Source organism: Eschrichtius robustus, chromosome 11 (genome assembly GCF_028021215.1).
Source record: "Eschrichtius robustus isolate mEscRob2 chromosome 11, mEscRob2.pri, whole genome shotgun sequence".
Taxonomy (NCBI): domain Eukaryota; kingdom Metazoa; phylum Chordata; class Mammalia; order Artiodactyla; family Eschrichtiidae; genus Eschrichtius; species Eschrichtius robustus.
The window spans coordinates 61,873,634-61,893,051 of NC_090834.1; the positions used below are offsets into that span (position 1 = coordinate 61,873,634).

At 41.6% G+C, this 19,418-nt stretch overlaps 1 protein-coding gene across 2 annotated transcripts in view; it reads left to right on the forward strand.

Annotated features, from left to right (window-relative positions):
• The window catches only part of FAM168A (family with sequence similarity 168 member A), a 212,312-nt gene that overhangs the window by 182,955 nt on the left and 9,939 nt on the right, over positions 1 to 19,418 (forward strand). Inside the window, exons 3-5 of one of the 2 annotated variants that reach the window (XM_068554505.1) lie at positions 8,573 to 8,653; positions 12,699 to 12,725; positions 17,850 to 17,975. In XM_068554505.1, coding sequence (XP_068410606.1) covers positions 8,573 to 8,653; positions 12,699 to 12,725; positions 17,850 to 17,975 — 234 coding nt within the window. The remainder of the gene's footprint in view (positions 1 to 8,572; positions 8,654 to 12,698; positions 12,726 to 17,849; positions 17,976 to 19,418) is intronic. The other variant, XM_068554506.1, reaches the window with a different exon arrangement.

The window sequence follows — 19,418 nt, forward strand, 5'->3', positions numbered from 1 at the left end:
AGAAGGTACAGATAGAGTTTGGTGAAGTATGAGAAGTCCCTTTCAGACAGTCAGAGCAGTTGCACAGTGGAGGGGGCTGCCGAGTCTCAGGAAAGGACAGAGTTTATTATGGTCAGTAGAGGCGTAAGAGCTGGGATGAATGATGTGTGAGTGTGTTGCAGAGTAGCCCTAGCCTCCAATGGCCTTGAAGGTGCTTCTAACCTCTGCAATCTGTGACCCTAATCCCTTCCTTTTTCTCAGCCTAAGGATGTCACCTAGAAATGAAGAGGGCTCTTTCTAATGCTTCCATTCTTTGATACCTGCCAAATTCAAGTGAATGAAAAATAATTCTACTTAGAAACACTGAAGGAAGATCCTGTAATTGCCCCTAAAGTAAAAGACATCTGAAATGACATAATAGGGGTATGATTACCCTTGGCTGTACAATCTCTCACATGAAGCTGAATACAGATTTCAGCCATGAGACCAGGTCACTTCGCTTCCCAGATTAAACCCTTGACTTTCTGCTTGAGAAGTGGCAGACCTCCATATTGCTAATTAAGTGACAACAAGTTGGCTGCCTTGGTTCTGAAATCAGAAAATGATTGGGAGTAAAGAGAGATGAATTTTCTTTGGAATTGGAAAGGATTTAGGGAAAGGTATATTAACAAAGATACACTATTAAAGCTCAATATTTATAAATCCCAAAGAAGCTTTTAGGGATTTAGGGATTTAATCTTTGACTTTTAAAATCAGCTTTCCATTGTCAGTCAAAATACCAATGAGCATTTAAAAACTGCAGGGAGCAATGAGACAGGCATTTACACACTGCTAGTGTGAGTACAAATTGATAGTCTTACTAGAAAGCAGTGTGGCAAAGTATGTGAAGACTCTTAGCATGTCACTTCTCATCATTTCTGCTGCTACTTCCCTGATCTGAGCCCCATCATCTATTGCAAGGAGTTTGCAGTAGCCTCCTAACTGGTCTCTCCGCTTCTCTACTCTTCCCCCATTATAGTCTGTTTTCCACACAGCAATCAGAGTGACTCTTTTCAAACATAAGTCAGACCATGTTATTATTCTGCTCAAGACCCCATCATGGCTTCTCATTTCACTCAGAGTAAAAGTTGAAGTACTTACAGTAGCCTGAAGGCCCTACATGAACTGACCAGCCTTTTATCTCTCTGACTGCTCTACTACTACTTTCCCCCTCGCTTGTTCCACTTCAGCTACACTGGCCTCTTTGCTATTCCTCAGACATGTCCCATATCATATACTCCCAACTTAGGGCCTTTGAACTGACTGTTTCCTTCCTGTGAAATGCTCTTCCTTCAGCCATCTTGCTTGGTTAACTCTATTTCCTTCAAGTCTTTGTGGAAACCTTACTTTCTCAGTGTGTCTTATACTGGTTACCCTATTTAATAGTGCAGTCCCAACACCGTGGCACGTCTTGATGCCCTTTACCCTGCCCTTTTTCTCTTTTCCATAGCACTTAAGACTGTTTTTTTAATATTTACTATTTATCCACTGCCTTCTCCAACCCTCTTAAAATATAAGCTCCACAAGGGCAGGGATCACAGTGTCTGGCACAGAGTAGATACTGAAATGTTTGTTGAATGAATGGGCTTTAAAAATAGCACTATCTTTTGACCTAGAAAGCTCACTTCTAGAACTCATTCCTGAAAAAATAATCAGAAATGCAGCCAAAGATTTATTTGGATTGTTCTCATACCTTTATTTATAATAATGAAAATTTGCAAACAACCTAAACCTATAAAAACAGAGTTATGGTTAAATAATTTGATATATCTACATAATGGAATATTATCAAGATATTAAAAAATGTTTTGAAGAAAATTATGTGGGAAAATGCTTATAATGTTAAAGTTAAAAAATAGAATTTAAAACAACATTTACCCTTATCTCACACCATATACAAAAATGAATTAATGATGGGAATTCCCTAGCAGTCCAGTGGTTAGGACTTCGTGCTTTCACTGCCGAGGGCCCGGGTTCAGTCCCTGGTCAGGGAACTAAGATCACCACAAGCCGTGCAGCACAGCCAAAAAAAAAGGATCAATGATATAAATATGAGTGTCAAAGCCTTACAACTCTTAGAAGAAAATATAGGGTAAATCTTCATGACCTTGGATTTGGCAAGTGTATTTTAAGATATGACACCAAAAACATGAGCAACAAAGGAAAAACAGATAAATTGGACTTCATCAAAATTAAATCTGATAGTTTTTTTTTTTAGTTTTTAATGGAGTATAGTTGATTTACAATGTTGTTAGTTTCTGCTGAACAGCAAAGTGAATCAGTTATACATATACATATATCCACTCATTTTTAGATTCTTCTTCCATATAGTTCATTACAGAGAACTGACCTATGCTATACAGTAGGTCCTTATTAGTTATCTATTTTATATATAGTAGTGTTGTATATGTCAATCCCAATCTCCCAATTTATCCCCCTCCCCCCACTTTCCCCCCCAGTAGCCATAAGTTTGTTTTCTACATCTGTGACTCTATATCTGTTTTGTAAATAAGTTCATTTGTACCATTTTTTTTTTTTTTTGTCTCTAATCCATTTTGAGTTTATTTTTGTGTATGGTGTTAGGGAGTATTCTAATTTCATTCTTTTACATGTAGCTATCCAGTTTTCCCAGCACCACTTATTGAAGAGACTGTCTTTTCTCCATTGTATATCTTTGCCTCCTTTGTCATAGATTAGTTGACCATAGGTGCGTGGGTTAATCTCTGGGCTTTCTATCTTGTTCCATTGATCTATGTTTCTGTTTTTGTGCCAGTACCATATTGTCTTGATTACTGTAGCTTTGTAGTAGAGTCTGAAGTCAGGGAGTCTGATTCCTCCAGCTCCATTTTTTTGCCTCAAGACTGCTTTGGCTATTCGGGGTCTTTTGTGTCTCCATACAAATTTTAAGATGATTTGTTCTAGCTCCGTAAAAAATGCCATTGGTAATTTGATAGGGATTGCATTGAATCTGTAGATTGCTTTGGGTAGTATACTCATTTTCACAATGTTGATTCTTCCAATCCAAGAACATGGTATATCTCTCCATCTGTTGGTATCATCTTTAATTTCTTTCATCAGTGTCTTATAGTTTTCTGCATACAGGTCTTTTGTCTCCCTAGGTAGGTTTATTCCTAGGTATTTTATTCTTTTTGTTGCAATGGTAAATGGGAGTGTTTCCATAATTTCTCTTTCAGATTTTTCATCATTAGTGTATAGGAATGCAAGAGATTTCTGTGCATTAATTTTGTATCCTGCAACTTTACCATATTCATTAATTAGCTCTAGCAGTTTTCTGGTGACATTTTTAGGATTCTCTATGTATAGTATCATGTCATCCGCAAACAGTGACAGTTTTACTTCTTCTTTTCCAATTTGTATTCCTTTTATTTCTTTTTCTTCTCTGATTGCCGTGGCTAGGACTTCCAGAACTATGTTGAATAATAGTGGTGAGAGTGGACATCCTTGTCTCGTTCCTGATCTTAGAGGAAATGCTTTCAGTTTTTCACCTTTGAGAATGATGTTTGCTGTGGGCTGGTCATATATGGCCTTTATTATGTTGAGGTAGGTTCCCTCTATGCCCACTTTCTGGAGAGTTTTTATCATGAATGGGTGTTGAATTTTGTCGAAAGCTTTTTCTGCATCTATTGAGATGATCATATGGTTTTTATTCTTCAATTTGTTAATATGGTGTATCACATTGATTGATTTGCGTATATTGAAGAATCCTTGAATCCCTGGGATAAATCCCACTTGATCGTGGTGTATGATCCTTTTAATGTGTTGTTGGATTCTGTTTGCTAGTATTTTGTTGAGGATTTTTGCATCTATATTCATCAGTGATATTGGTCTGTAATTTTCTTTTTTTGTAGTGTCTTTGTCTGGTTTTGGTATCAGGGTGATGGTGGCCTCATAGAATGAGTTTGGGAGTGTTCTTTCCTCTGCAATTTTTTGGAAGAGTTTGAGAAGGATAGGTGTTAGCTCTTCTCTAAATGTTTGATAGAATTCACCTGTGAAGCCATCTGGTCCTGGACTTTTGTTTGTTGGAAGATTTTTAATCACAGTTTCAATTTCATTACTTGTGATTGGTCTGTTCATATTTTCTGTTTCTTCCTGGTTCAGTCTTGGAAGGTTATACCTTTCTAAAAATTTGTCCATTTCTTCCAGGTTGTCCATTTTATTGGCATAAAGTTGCTGTAGTAGTCTCTTAGGATGCTCTGTATTTCTGCAGTGTCTGTTGTAACTTCTCCTTTTTCATTTCTGATTTTATTGATTTGAGTCCTCTCCCTCTTTTTCTTGATGAGTCTGGCTAATGGCTTATCAATTTTGTTTATCTTCTCAAATAACCAACTTTTAGTTTTATTGATCTTTGCTATTGTTTTCTTTGTTTCTATTTCATTTATTTCTGCTCTGATCTTTATGATTTCTTTCCTTCTGCTAACTTTGGGTTTTGTTTGTTCTTCTTTCTCTAGTTTCTTTAGGTGTAAGGTTAGATTGTTTATTTGAGATTTTTCTTGTTTCTTTAGGTAGGCTTGTATAGCTATAAACTTCCCTCTTAGAACTGCTTTCGCTGCATCCCATAGGTTTTGGGTCATCGTGTTTTCATTGTCATTTGTCTCTAGGTATTTTTTTATTTCCTCTTTGATTTCTTCAGTGATCTCTTGGTTATTTAGTAACGTATTGTTTAGCCTCCATGTGTTTGTCTTTTTTACGTTCTTTTCCCTGTAATTCATTTCTAATCTCATAGCATTGTGGTCAGAAAAGATGCTTGATATGATTTCAATTTTCTTAAATTTACTGAGGCTTGATTTGTGACCCAAGATGTGATCTATCCTGGAGAATGTTCCGTACGCACTTGAGAAGAACGTGTAATCTGCTGTTTTTGGATGGAATGTCCTATATATATCAATTAAATCTATCTGGTCTATTGTGTCATTTAAAGCTTCTGTTTCCTTATTTATTTTCATTTTGGATGATCTGTCCATTGGTGTAAGTGAGGTGTTAAAGTCCCCCACTATGATTGTGTTACTGTCAATTTCCTCTTTTATAGCTGTTAGCAGTTGCCTTATGTATTGAGGTGCTCCTATGTTGGGTGCATATATATTTATAATTGTTGTATCTTCTTCTTGGATTGATCCCTTGATCATTATGTAGTGTCCTTCCTTGTCTCTTGTAACATTCTTTATTTTAAAGTCTATTTCATCTGATATGAGTATAGCTACTCCAGCTTTCTTTTGATTTCCATTTGCATGGAATATCTTTTTCCATCCCCTCACTTTCAGTCTGTATGTGTCCCTAGGTCTAAAGTGGGTCTCTTGTAGACAGCATATATATGGGTCTTGTTTTTGTATCCATTCAGCCAGTCTATGTCTTTTGGTTGGGGCATTTAATCCATTCACGTTTAAGGTAATTATCGATATGTATGTTCCTATGACCATTTTCTTAATTGTTTTGGGTTTGTTTTTGTAGGTCCTTTACTTCTCTTGTGTTTCCCACTTAGAGAAGTTCCTTTAGCATTTGTTGTAGAGCTGGTTTGGTGGTGCTGAATTCTCTTAGCTTTTGCTTGTCTGTAAAGCTTTTGATTTCTCCATCAAATCTAAATGAGATCCTTGCCGGTAGAGTAATCTTGGTTGTAGGTTCTTCCCTTCCATCACTTTAAGTATATCATGCCACTCCCTTCTGGCTTGCAGAGTTTCTGCTGAAAAATCAGCTGTTAACCTTATGGGAGTTCCCTTGTATGTTATTTGTCGTTTTTCCCTTGCTGCTTTCAATAATTTTTCTTTGTGTTTAATTTTTGCCACTTTGATTACTATGTGTCTCGGCGTGTTTCTCCTTGGGTTTATCCTGTATGGAACTCTCTGCGCTTCCTGGACTTGGGTGGCTAATTTCCTTTCCCATGTTAGGGAAGTTTTCAACTATAATCTCTTCAAATATTTTCTCTGGTCCTTTCTCTCTCTCTTCACCTTCTGGGACCCCTATAATGCGAATGTTGTTGCGTTTAATGTTGTCCCAGAGGTCTCTTAAGCTGTCTTCATTTCTTTTCATTCTTTTTTCTTTAGTCTGTTCCGCAGCAGTGAATTCCACCATTCTGTCTTCCAGGTCATTTATCCGTTCTTCTGCCTCAGTTATTCTGCTATTGATTCCTTCTAGTGTAGTTTTCATTTCAGTTATTGTATTGGTCATCTCTGTTTGTTTGTTCTTTAATTCTTCTACGTCTTTGTTAATCATTTCTTGCATCTTCTCAATCTTTGCCTCCATTCTTATTCCGAGGTCCTGGATCATCTTCACTATCATTATTCTGAATTCTTTTTCTGGAAGGTTGCCTATCTCCACTTCATTTAGTTGTTTTTCTGGGGTTTTTTCTTGTTCCTTCATCTGGTACATAGCCCTCTGCCTTTTCATCTTGTCTATCTTTCTGTAACTGTGGTTTTTGGTCCACAGGCTGCAGGATTGTAGTTTTTCTTGCTTCTGCTGTCTGCCCTCTGGTGGTTGAGGCTATCTAAGAGGCTTGATGGGAGGCTCTCTGTACCATTTTTTTTTTTTTAGATTCCACATATAAGTGATATCATATATTTGTCTTTCTCTGTCTGGCTTACTTCACTCAGTATGACAAATCTGATAAAGGTTTAATATCCAGAATATATTAAAAAGTCCTACAATTCAACAACAAAACAACCCAAGTTTTTAAATGGGCAAATGTTTGGAATAGACATTTCTCCAAACAAACGTACAAATGACCAATAAGCACATGAAAAGACGTTCAGCATCATTAATCATTAGGGAAATGTGCATCAAAACCACAAAGAGATACCGATTCACACCTGCTAGGATGGCTATAATTTTAAAAAAATAGAAAATAACAAGTGTTGGTGAGGATGTGTAAAAATTGGAACCCTCGTGCATTGCTGGTGGGAGTGTAAAATGGTATACACTGTGAAAAACAGTTTGGTGGTTCCTCAAAAAGCTAAAGATAAAATTACCATATAACCCAGCAATTCTGCTCCTCAGTATATACCCCCCAAAATTGAAAACAGGGACTCAAACTGATACTTGTATATCAGTGTTCACAGCAGCATTATTCACAATATCCAAAAGGTGGAAACAACCCAAGTGTCCATCAACAGATGAATGGATAAACAAAATGTGGTATATATATATATATATATATATATATATATATACATACAGTGGAATATTAGTCATAAAAAGGAATGAAGTTCTGATACATGCTAAAACATGAATGAACTCTGAAAAAATTATGCTAAGAAGCCAGGCACAAAAGGATAAATAGTGTTTGATTCCATGTGTTAGAATACATAAAATATCTAGAATAGGCAAATTCATAGAGACAGAAAATAGATTAGAAGTTAATCATGAAGAACCTAGGGGCAGGACAGGAATAAAGATGCAGACCTACTAGAGAATGGACTTGAGGACACGGGGAGGGGGAAGGGTAAGCTGGGACAAAGTGAGAGAATGGCATGGACATATATACACTACCAAATGTAAAATAGATAGCTAGTGGGAAGCAGCCACATAGCACAGGGAGATCAGCTCGGTGCTTTGTGACCACCTAGAGGGGTGGGATAGGGAGGGTGGGAGGGAGGGAGACGCAAGAGGAAAGAGATATGGGGATATATGTATATGTAGAACTGATTCACTTTGTTATAAAGCAGAAACTAACACACCATTGTAAAGCAATTATACTCCAATAAAGATATTTTTAAAAAAAAAAGTTAAGACGGGTTATGGGAAGAGGGAATGGAGTGTTATTGCTTAATGGGTACAGAGTTCTGTTTGGGGTGGTTAAAAACTTTTAGAAATACATAGTGGGGATGGTTGCACAACATTGTGAATGTAATTAGTACCACTGAATTGTACACTTAAATGGTTAAAATCACAAATTTTATCTTATATATATTTTGTCACAATTTAAAAAATTTTTTTAAATCCCTATGTATAATATGCAGTGGTGGGCTGGATCAGGCTTGTGTGGGCTCTCTAGAGCCAGTTGTGAGCTTCTCAACTACTTATTCAGTGATATTGGTAGCTTGAAATTGGCCATGGCTGGGAGTGCTTACACCATGGAACTTAGCAAATGCTACAAATAGGGCTCCACCCCAATCCCCTTGAGCCAGTCGTTAAATATTTACTAGCTCACCACTGAATATATGTGTATAAAAATGCATAGAAAACTATCTGGAGACATAGATGCCAAACTGCTATTATCTCTGCGGAGGAGAGTAGTATTATGGCAGGAATGTGAAAGTAAACTTACACTTTCTACCATATATACTTCCATAGTGTTTCAAGGTTTTTTACAGTGAGCATATAGACATATATTTCTTGTACTGCTTTTAAAAAACAGACAGAAAAATGTGTATATGTTGGGACTGTGGTATTGGTGATTTTTCTTGAGAGGCTAAAACCAGTCACATATACTACCTGAAGTGGCCCATGAAGAGGCTGAAGGCCAAGCTTGGGACTTGGATTCCGTTTCCTCAGAAATCTGCTTTCTTCTTGCCCAACTAAATGGAACTTTCTTGTCTCTTCATAGGTTACCCTACAGCCTATCCAGCTGCAGCCCCTGCCTACAATCCCAGCCTGTACCCCACCAATAGCCCCAGTTATGCTCCAGGTAAGGAGAAAGTGAAGACAGCAGTGGTGAGTGGGGTGGGAGGTGAGGCTCTATTTGGGAAAAAAAAGCCCTAAACACTTGCTGGCCTTTCCATGTCCTTAATTGCTCTGGGCTCAGCCTGTCCACGCTTGATTGTCCAGGGAGTCCCCTCTGGGAACTGGGACAGTTCAGCCTCCGGGAATAGAATTTCTTCCATTCTCCTTGGGACTTAAAGTTGGCCCATCTTTTGCTGGAATATCTGAGACGTGTATCCTCCTCACAGAACCTTTTCTCCTCTCCCAGTATCCACACTCAGTTTTTGCTCGGTTTCCCCTGAGGCTGCCGTTGACACACACACACACACACACACACACACACCCTTAGTTTCCCCTGAGGCTGCCATTGACACACACACACACACACACACGCACATACACACATCCTCGGTTTCCCCTGAGGCTGCCATTGACACATATACACACACACACACACCACCCACCCACCCACCCCTTCCTGGACGTGGATTTGGAAAAGAGTGAGAGACTTGCCACATTTTCAAGCTGCAGCGAGGAACTTGTTTTTCAAAAATAATAAAGGCCCAACACTCCTTGGATAGAGGTTGAAATAGATTTGAAAGTATCGAAGTTTGTTTCAGTTTGGGAGCAATGCAGAGGTTTTACCACCATCTTGACCCCCACGCTCAAAAAAACAAGCCACTCTCAGCTGGTGCTTTAATACTCAAGGGGCAGGAGAAAGAGTGTGGGCTCTGCAGTTAGTAAGTCCTGGGTTTGAATCCTGATTACTCAACTCACTAGTTGTGAGTCCTTAGACAAGTTACCTCACCTCTCTGAGAAATGTGCTACCTACCTCATGGTTGTAGATGGTTTTATGTAAGTTCCTCTTCATTTACTCAACAAGTATTTATTTGCTGAATGTCCTCCACACTAGAACAGAAAAAAGGAAGGATGCTGTCTTTGCCTGAAGTAGCTTACAGTCCATTTGGAAGCTGACGTGTGAACAAATTCATGGCTGTACGGTGTGATGAATATTGTAAAAGGAATACGTACAAGAGGAGAGGAAATGGAGGAGGGAGCAACCTCTGCCTGGGGTTGAGGGTGTAGGGGAGGCTTCACAGAGGACCTAGCAGTGGAGACTTGAGGGAGAAGTAAGAGGCATTCTTTTTTGTTTGGTTGGTTGTTTTTTTGTTGTTGCTGTTAAGAGGCATTCTTTTAAACATACAAAGGAAGAGTTGGGCATTCCAGGCAGAGTAGAGCCTGGGCAAAGGCATGGAGATGTGAGGAATGACACTGAAGAACCTTGAAGTAGTGAGAATGGTTGAAGCATAGGCTCTAGGGTGGCAGCGTAATAGAGGAATCTGGACTACAGATGTGCGAGGGCCAGATTTGGAAAGGCCTTGAATGTCATGATAACACCCTCATTTTCTTGTTTAGTAATTTTTTTTTAAATACCATTTGTTTTATTTGGCAATTGTGACTTTTTAAAATAAATTTATTTATATCTTATTTATTTTTGGCTGCTTTGGGTCTTAGTTGCTGCGCAGGCTTTCTGTAGTTGCAGCAAGTGGGGGCTACTCTTTGTTGCCGTGCGCGTGCTTCTCATTGCGGAGGGTTCTCTAGTTGTGGAGCACGGGCTCTAGGTGTGCAGGCTACAGTAGTTGTGGTGCGTGGCCTCAGTAGTTGTGGCTCGTGGGCTCTAGAGCGCAGGCTCAGTAGTTGTGGTACATGGGCTTAGTTGCTCCACGGCACGTGGGTTCTTCCTGCACCAGGTATCGAACCCATGTCCCCTGCATCGGCAGGTGGATTCTTAACCACTGCGCCAACAGGGAAGTCCCTGCATGCATTCTTTTTTTTTTTTTATTTACTTATTTATTTTTGGCTGCATTGGGTCTTTTTAAAAAAATTTATTTAATTTATTTTTATTTTTGGCTGTGTTGGGTCTTTGTTGCTGCACGCAGGCTTTCTCTAGTTGCAGTGAGCGGGGACTACTCTTCGTTGCGGTGTTCGGGCTTCCCATTGCGGTGGCTTCTCTTGTTGCGGAGCATGGGCTCTAGGCGCACGGGCTTCAGTAGTTGTGTCTCATGGCCTCTAGAGTGCAGGCTCAGTAGTTGTGGCACACGGGCTTAGTTGCTCCACGGCATGTGGGATCTTCCCAGACCAGGGCTTGAACCCGTGTCCTCTTCATTGGCAGGCGGATTCTTAACCACTGCGCCACCAGGGAAGCCCCCCCCACATGCATTCTTAACCACAACATTATAGTTGAAGTCGGCTAGAGAGAAATTGAGGTGTTAGACTAGAGCAGTCAGATTAGAGAGGAAAGAGAGAGCAGACAGGAAGATCCTGAGATTGTGGGGACACGGGGAAGGGAGAGATTGGAAAGCTCCTGGCATGTGTAAAGTACTGATTAAGTTTTAATTTTAAAGCACACAAAATATCAACCCACATCTAACTTGATTTTCCCCAATTTTACATTTTGAAAAGTCAACATATTTCTAAGCTGTGGCTAAACCAACCCAGACCATTTTCTCACACAGTCCACTAGACAGGGTGGTATTAGCACATTGTGTCAGAAAGCCCCGAACTGGGAGTTGGAAGACCGGAGTTATAGCACTAACTCTGCTACTGATTTTGATGTGACTTTGGGCAGATCCTTTTCCCTTTGGAGTTACACATACACACAGCTGGTCTGTGTCATATGTTGGGAGGCTGGCCTCTGCTTTTACCAGGTCTCCTGACTGCAGTGGAGGACCTGACTCAAGGTCAGAGAGGACAGTGTACGTACTCTCAGCTTCCTGCCAGAGCTGGCCGTTTGTGATGCTGAGAGATGCCTGCGGGATAGAAGCCTGCAAAAGAGCCAGGCTCTCAGGTTTAAATTCCTCTCAGCTTTTTCAAGAAGACCAAGAAGTTGCTTCAGAAAGAGCTCTTTTTAGCAGCTCTGAATACCCAAAGATGTCCTCTATCCAGGATGCAGGGAAATATTTCACTCCTTTATTGGTTCTGAAAGCAATGTGGGTACTTGAAGCTTTCTTCCAAGCTCTTAGCGACTTCAGGGATCTTACTTAAGAACTGTTTGGCCCCACAGGAGGCAGAGCCAATAGAGACTTGTTTTCAAAATCTGGAGACCAAAGGATGGGTCATATTAATGGTAATCTGACTTGAAAATGAAGGGAAAGGATAAACAGGATAACTAATATAGATAAAAATGAAATACCTCCTCACAAAAAAAATCTGTTTATCAGTCATTGTCATCTGTTGTCTCACTTGATTTCATAGCAGCATTGTAAAGCACAATTACTCCCATTTTGCATATGATGAACCTGGGGAAGGGGAGGGAAAAGGAATTTGAGTTTTCTGAACACCTGCCGTGTTCCAGACACTATGCAAGTCTTGTCACAAATGTTAATTTTTTTCCTGTAATCTTGTGAGTTAGAGCTTCTTGCCTTCAGTTTTGCTCAGAGAGGTTAAATAACGTGTCCAAAGTTGCACAGCTAAAAAGCAGTGGAGCTCAGATTCAAAGCCAAGCTGTCTGCCCACAGTCTGTGCCCCTTGTACAGCACCATGCTCTCCCAGAGGTCTCAGGGAATTAAGTGCCTCTGCATTGGTCCTGGCCCTCTAGGACTTTAAACAGAGCTCTTCAGAGGCCAAAGATGATGGTTTTGTCCCTGAACCTTTACCTCCTCTAGCACATAAAGCCTCTGTCATGTGTGAAGTCCCTTTGCAATGCTTGGGAGACTTGAAATTTATTCTTAGCATGGACAAGCAAAGAGCAGGAACTTGGACTGACATACTTCCAGGCAGCTTCTGGGTCAGCTGCCTGGAAGATGTCATGGCATCCAAGGACGTACCCTTCCTCAATGAATGGGCTTTCCTGATGGCAAGTCTGCCACCCTCTCCAGGGTAGAGGTACTTTGCACCCTCTGCGTTCACTGTTTCTTGTGTAGCCTGGGGGAAACTGCTTTTTTAAGACAAAGTTTGTTTTTGTAACTGCAATATGTACTACTTTGCACAGATTCTTAGTGGTAATTTCAACTAACATTTCTATCCAACAGAGTTTCAGTTCCTGCATTCAGCTTATGGTAGGAGAGCTATTTTTCCTCATCTGTATTATGGCCTATGAATGTGTTATCTCGTAACAACGGTAGATCCCCTCTCCTTCCCTCCCCAAATCCCATCCCCTAGGCTTGGGCTCCCCCAGGTGGCTCAGCAGCAGTTCCTGAAGCATGCAGGAACATGTCTGATGGTGCAAAATCATGGGTTGGAGACACACATGAACCGTCCCCTAGGGCAGCAGTGAAGGATCATGGCACTAAAAGGCGTCTCTCCCCTTCCTCACCTCTGGGTCCCATCTGACCTAGGTCGGAAACCTTTACCCTCACATGGCTGCTGAATTCAAACAAACAAGTGAACAAAAATTCCTGGGTCTCTATGGCTCCTCTGTTGGCTTTATGGCAGCCCCTGCGGAGGAGTACCTGGATTATGCCTGTAAGAATGCCAAACACCAGTCTGCCCCACGATCAGATTTTCCATCTCCATTGGCAGTCTCACATGTTTGAAGACCTGGTTAACTTTAGATACAATCTATTCCCTTAGCCCAGATCTTGAGCTCTGGCTCATTTTGGGGGCATTTTCCTGGATGGTGAGAGGTGAGGGTCAAGTGTGCTAATAAGCCAGGGTCCAGAGCTGGATTCTCTGGGCAGTGTGGACTCCAGGCCCAAGGCACCACGGGAACTTCTGGGCACCTGTGAGGGTCCCAGCAGTGTAACTTGACTAGGTCCTTTTTTGTCATAGACAGGAAGGGACCATAGGAGGGACTTGCTGCTTTCACCACCCTCACCTGGGCTGCTCAGGACAATGTTTTTGTAAAGTCTCTGCACACTTTCTCAACTTTTAACCTTGAATTATTTGGATGTTGAAAATTGAATTTGTGTGTGGCACGTCTTTTAGGAGATGAGCTGTGAAAATCTCTTCTTGCTGCTGCTGTGGGCTGCGTGATCTTGGGCAATTTGCTAATGTCTCCAGGCCATAGATAAAGTGTTTTATTCCAGATGATCTCTGAGGTCCCTTTAAATGCTAACAGCTTGCCCTCTTATTATCTTATTCTTTCAATTTTGCTAGTCACAGACCCGTTTCTCTTATTGTTTATGAGGAGTCGTGTTTGTTTGCCTCAGGATATATGAACTTGAACAGAAGACTCCATAAAAAGTGAGGGAAGCTCTCCTGCTTCCTCACCCCTCCTGTTATAGCATCTGAAATAGAAATACTAAAGTGTATGTATGGAGCTCTTCTCTTCACAAAATGGTCTGTCCCAGACCCTAAGCTGGCCCTTTGAAGATACAAAGTTCAGTAAGACAGGGTTCCTGTTTTCAAGGAGCTCAAAATTTAGCGGGGGAGATGGACAAACTAGCAAGTACAGGGGCTTCTAAGAATCACAGGAACTGGGATAGTGAACCAAGTGGGATACATGAGGGGGCTGTGATCAAGAAGTGGGGAAAAGAAAGGACTTCATAGTAGAGGTGAGTCTTCAGCTCCTGGTTGATGGATTAATAAATGTCTACCAGGTGGCATTTGGGGAAGGACATGCCAGGAAGAGTGAGCAGTGTGAGCAAAAATACAGAGAAGCGATGCTTCTTGGCATAGTCAAGAATGGTGAACAGTTTGTGTGGCTGTCGGGTAGGGTTTGAGAGTGAGAACAGTGAGTCTAGAGAGATCATAGGAGTAGATCACAAGGGGCCTTGAGTGCCACACAAGGAGTTAGGTAATGGAGAACCATGGAATGTTTTTAAGAAAGAAGTTCTTGTGATTAGGTTTAGGTCTTAGAAATATCACTCTGACTGCAACTTGGAGATTGGAGTTGGCAGGTTTAAAAACAAACAGAACAGTGAGGAAGCAGTTGCAATAATTCAGGTAAGAGGTGATGAGAGCTTCCATTGTAGCTGTCCACACCTGTGGGGATGGAAGAGTGAACAGACACCAGAATTAAAAACTGTAAGACTGGCTGACACTTGATTTTTGATCCTCACAGTCAATACTATGAAGCAATCAAGGAGTGGTTATTATTGCCATTTTATGAGACAACAGACCTGAAGTTTAGAAAGGTATAGTGACTTGCCCAAGGTCCCACAGCTAATAAGTGGCACAGCCCAGGCTAGAACTCAGATTTCCTGACTTAATACATTGTTCAGGATGATGGTCCCTTGCTGCCTCTCCTCCTTGTAAGTGTGCTTAACAAATTGTTCAAGTGTCAGAGGGCGTGAGGGCCCCGTGTCCAGGGATGTGAACAACCCAGCACTTGGACGTGGGCCGCATGCTGTGACTGGGCCGTGGCCCTTCACTGCCATGGGTTCTCTCTCTCTCTTTTTTTAAATTGAGGAATAGTACATATATAGTACTACATAAAGTGCAAAAGTACGTAGTCTCAAACGTACACCTCAATAATATTTGACGTATACACACTTGTATTTATTCAAAATATAGACCATTTCTAGGAGTTGGTACCTTTCATGGCACCCAAGAACAGGCATACCTGTCAGAGCAGCGTCCTCTATTACCATGCCTCTAAAAGCTTCAGTTGGATTGTCTTCATCCCAGAGCTGAGCTCTGAATCACTACCAGCAGCAGAATGGGTTTCTTTAGAATTGTATATGGACGTATAGCTAACTAATGAGGAAGTCAAGTCGACAGCTGTTATTTGTTGTTTTTTGTTTTCAGTCTTCATATTTATCCAGTTATTTAAATTATTATGTATTCATATATACAGAAAAATATAGAAAATATTAGTATTTGTTTTCTTTATAATGAAACCAGAAGAAAATACCCACTTCTTCAGTAACATGTATAGGTTGGTTCACTTGCTCAGTTGGGAAACACATAATCAAACGCACAGTCACACTTGCTTCTTTCCTGGTTAATCTGGAACATTATTTTACTGTGTGTAATGCTGTCTTGTTCACTCTCTGGTTGGCGTGTGGCTGTGTTGCATCCCCAGCGAGACCATAAATACCTGGTGTGCGGTGACCATGACCCACGTGTGCTCCTGTCCACCGTGGCGCTCCCCTCAGTGCTGAGTGCGGTGTAGGCCTCAGTCACTCTTTGGTTAATTTTGATTTACTTACTTTAATTGTCACACGGTCCTTTAGGCTAATGTCAGACTTTTGGCTTATGATTAAAATTATGGGAAAGATGCACCACTTGGGTTAAAAACTGGACCAGAACAGGTCCTCCAAATTCTCAGCAGCCAAATTTAGGCCTCCTGCTCCCTGGTGGATTCCTGTGGGGTCTTGAGGGCCTGGGCTTGCTCTATCTGACTTCTCAGAGCTACATGTTTCACTTTTTAGGGAGTTGTTTTAGGTGGCCAGGGCTTTCCAGCCACGTGGAGTGGCAGATTCTAAATTTGGAGCTATCTTAATAAGATTTTTCAACACTAATTGGGTCCTTTATTAATTCCCACCACTCCACCCATCCCCGCCCCCCAGGAAAAGAAACCCATGATAATTGTTTAAATTGACTGCCCTCCTCCTGTGTTGTCTGCAGAGTCATGTTGTAATGTCCAGCAAAGGCCCTGGACTCTGCATTGGAATTCTGCTGGATCTCCATTTTCTTCTACCAGAATTCTCCTTTTAGTGTCACTTCCCTGCCCATGATTTCCTTCTCATTTCTCAGCATCCGCTGTATATATTGCGAGCCATTGTTGCAAGCGCAGAGTCAGCCCAGAACAGCTATACTTCTATCCTTGGTTCAGCAAAAACAGTAGAGTCTTTAACCTCCTCCTCTGACCCCAGTACTTCCATGACTGAAGGAACCAGAGGCATTTCCTGTTACCTGGACAGGCAGAGGGGTTTATGGAGATCTCTCTGGAGGTGGACTATCCTTGTCCTGATGGAATGAGAGGGTACAGGCAAACTTGCTTCTCATACCACCCTGTCTTACCTAGCCCCTTGTTAAAATGTTTCACGTATATCCAACTGTTGCCAATGCTAATATACTTTAAAACACCCCATATCCATGTCTCCCAAGACCTTATTTGAATGGAAAAGATACTGTTAAAATCATTCTTTAGCCATAAGTAGAAATTTGGGTCAAGAATATTTCTCCTCGGGAATTCCCTGGCGGTCCTGTGGTTAGGACTCCCCGCTTTCACTGCCGAGGGCCCGTGTCAATCCCTGGTCGGGGAACTTGGATCCCAAAAGCCACGCGGTGTGGCCAAAAAAAAACATTTTTTTTTCCATCTATTGTTTGAAAATATATCAAGGGAGATACCTAAAATGTTAGGCAATCCCTCCCCTCCCCCCCTTTGAAACCCTATTTCCTCTCTCCTTCCCTACAGGACACATGAAGGTAAGTTTTTTGAGTCACTCCCCACTTCTATTCCATAGGAAGCATCATCCTTCAAATTTCTCAAGCTGAGCTTTGAGTCAGCCTGGGAAGTCTCTGCAGATTTCTTTCAAACTGAGCCTCATCTCTATTTCACACCTACCCCAAGTTTGACATTTGCTTTCTTAGTGGCCCAAAAGATCATCTCTAATTATCATGAGGCGATATCTCAGGTGGAGTGCCAGTAGCACCTCAGCAGGAGACATAAAAGGTGTGCAAGAGGTTTGTCTGGCCCTGGCTAGGTCTACAGGAGAAGAAGTTTGCAGGGAGTGTCCCGCTGGACAGCATTTGCCTTCTAAGTCACCAAAGCTCAGTCCCTTTAGAGGAGATGGCAGTCCAGCAAGGTTCATGTCATGTGGTTATTAGTATTTTGGGCTCACTCTTTGAAAACAATTTGTTAAATACACCTCCAGATTTCAGGCATAAAAAGGGGTACTCAGTTGATCTGGCCCAGTCATAGTCAAAGGCTCCGAGTTGCTACACGTTAACGAGCAGGTGGCTAAGGAGTATCCCAGAGTCTTAGGCTAGAATGTCAGGCAGTAGAAGGCAGTATTCATAAGCATTTTCATGGGTTTGGTAGTGGGTAGAAAATCCTGACTCTCCTAGTTAGTATAAGGTTAGGTTTCCTCAATTTCAAATCGTTTAGAAGGTCACTTCAGCACTCCTCCCAACCACTCACCCATCTCAGAAAGCTGAACCATCCTGTGTGTCTGAACAGGGCCCCTTGGGTTATATGTTTCCGTCCAGCACAAGATCCTTGCTTTGTGTCTGTGATTGGTGGTGCCCACTTCTTATTTCTGCCTAATGCCATTCTTGTGTCTTCCCTTAAGCAACTCTGCTGATGAAACAGGCCTGGCCACAGAACTCGTCTTCCTGTGGCACTGAAGGCACCTTCCACCTCCCAGTGGACACCGGGACCGAGAACCGAACTTACCAAGCATCCTCTGCGGCTTTCAGTAAATACAGCCTGTCTCCTCCTTTCCTTGTTCCCCTTGGTTGGGACTGATTTGTCTCTTAGGAAGAAAGGAAAGGGAACTTTTAAAACTGACATTTATAGGACACTGTTTTAAGAGGTTCTCTCTCCTACCCACCAAAAAATTGGCCCTCCTCCTATAGAAACGGTCATCCTCTTTGATCACACACCCTGCTTTGAGGAGACACAAAGCAGTGAGGGAGAGAGAAGGAAGTACTCACCTGGCCAATGAGTTTGATGAGGGAAGGACTGTTACTGCATTTCAAGGGAAGGACAGAGGGCACTTTAAAGTCTTGTGGACTTTTGGACAGAGGGGGCTCCTCCAGCTAGCACAGGGTTTTTCAACCTCAGCACTGTGGACATTGGGAGCAGATAATTCTTGGTTGGGGGGGGGAGCACTGTCCTGTGCATATCCCCGGGGGCAAAATTGCCCCCTGCTTGAGAAACACTGCCCTCGTGAAGGCTACACTGTGAGAGCAAGGTATGTGCAGGAAGTCCTCGTGAAGGTTGGAAACCATCTGGCCCGTCAGATTGGTCACGTTCACTTGAGGCTCAGTAGAGTGACTGATGGTTTCACCTTCACATCTGATTTTTAAGACAAAATGGCTCCACTGGGTAAAATGAGGACCAGTGTTTAGAAATGACTGAGTGGCATTTTGACTCTGTATGAGGAAGAGCTTTGTGCCGTGTTGCAGTTGTCCAAAAGAGGAGTGGCTGGCTTTGGATGTGGTGAGCGCCAGTCTCTTAAGTTGTGCCAGCAAGGGCTGCACAGGCCCTCGGAGGGATGTTGCAGATTAGGCCCGATGGTCTGGGGTTCAGTGAAGTGTTAATCTATTAAGTAAGTAAATTAGAAGAATACATTGTATTTAAATTTTTTCTTTAAAATGTTATTTTCTCCTTAGCTATCATTGCCCCTTCAGGTCAACATCAACTTATGTTTATACAGCATAACTCTCACCTTTTGCAGAATATGTTTTCATGATCACCCTCTCATTTAATCTACACTATAGTCCTATTTGGGTGGATTTTTATTCCAGTTTGAAAGCTGAGGCTCAGAAAGGTAATATGCCCAATGCCATCCAACTGGTAAGCAGCACAACTAGAAAAGTGTATCACCCAAGTTAAGTTTCTATTACTGACTTTTTTTCTTGAGATTAATTTTACTGTTATTTAAGAGAGGGATGATAGCAGTAGGGAATTTTTCTAGGTACCTATGATATTATATATGTAAATGGGCATATACATGCATATTCTGTCTTATATCTGCACATATGGAGGTAGGTGCATATAGACACACCTGCTGTAGTGTAGCAGAAAGAAGCCTGGAGTGGAAAACCAAAAGAGTTGGATTCTAGACTTGGTTCTGTGTAACCTTGGATAATTCATGTCTGTGCTTTGGACCTTGTTTTTTCCAAATGTAAAATGA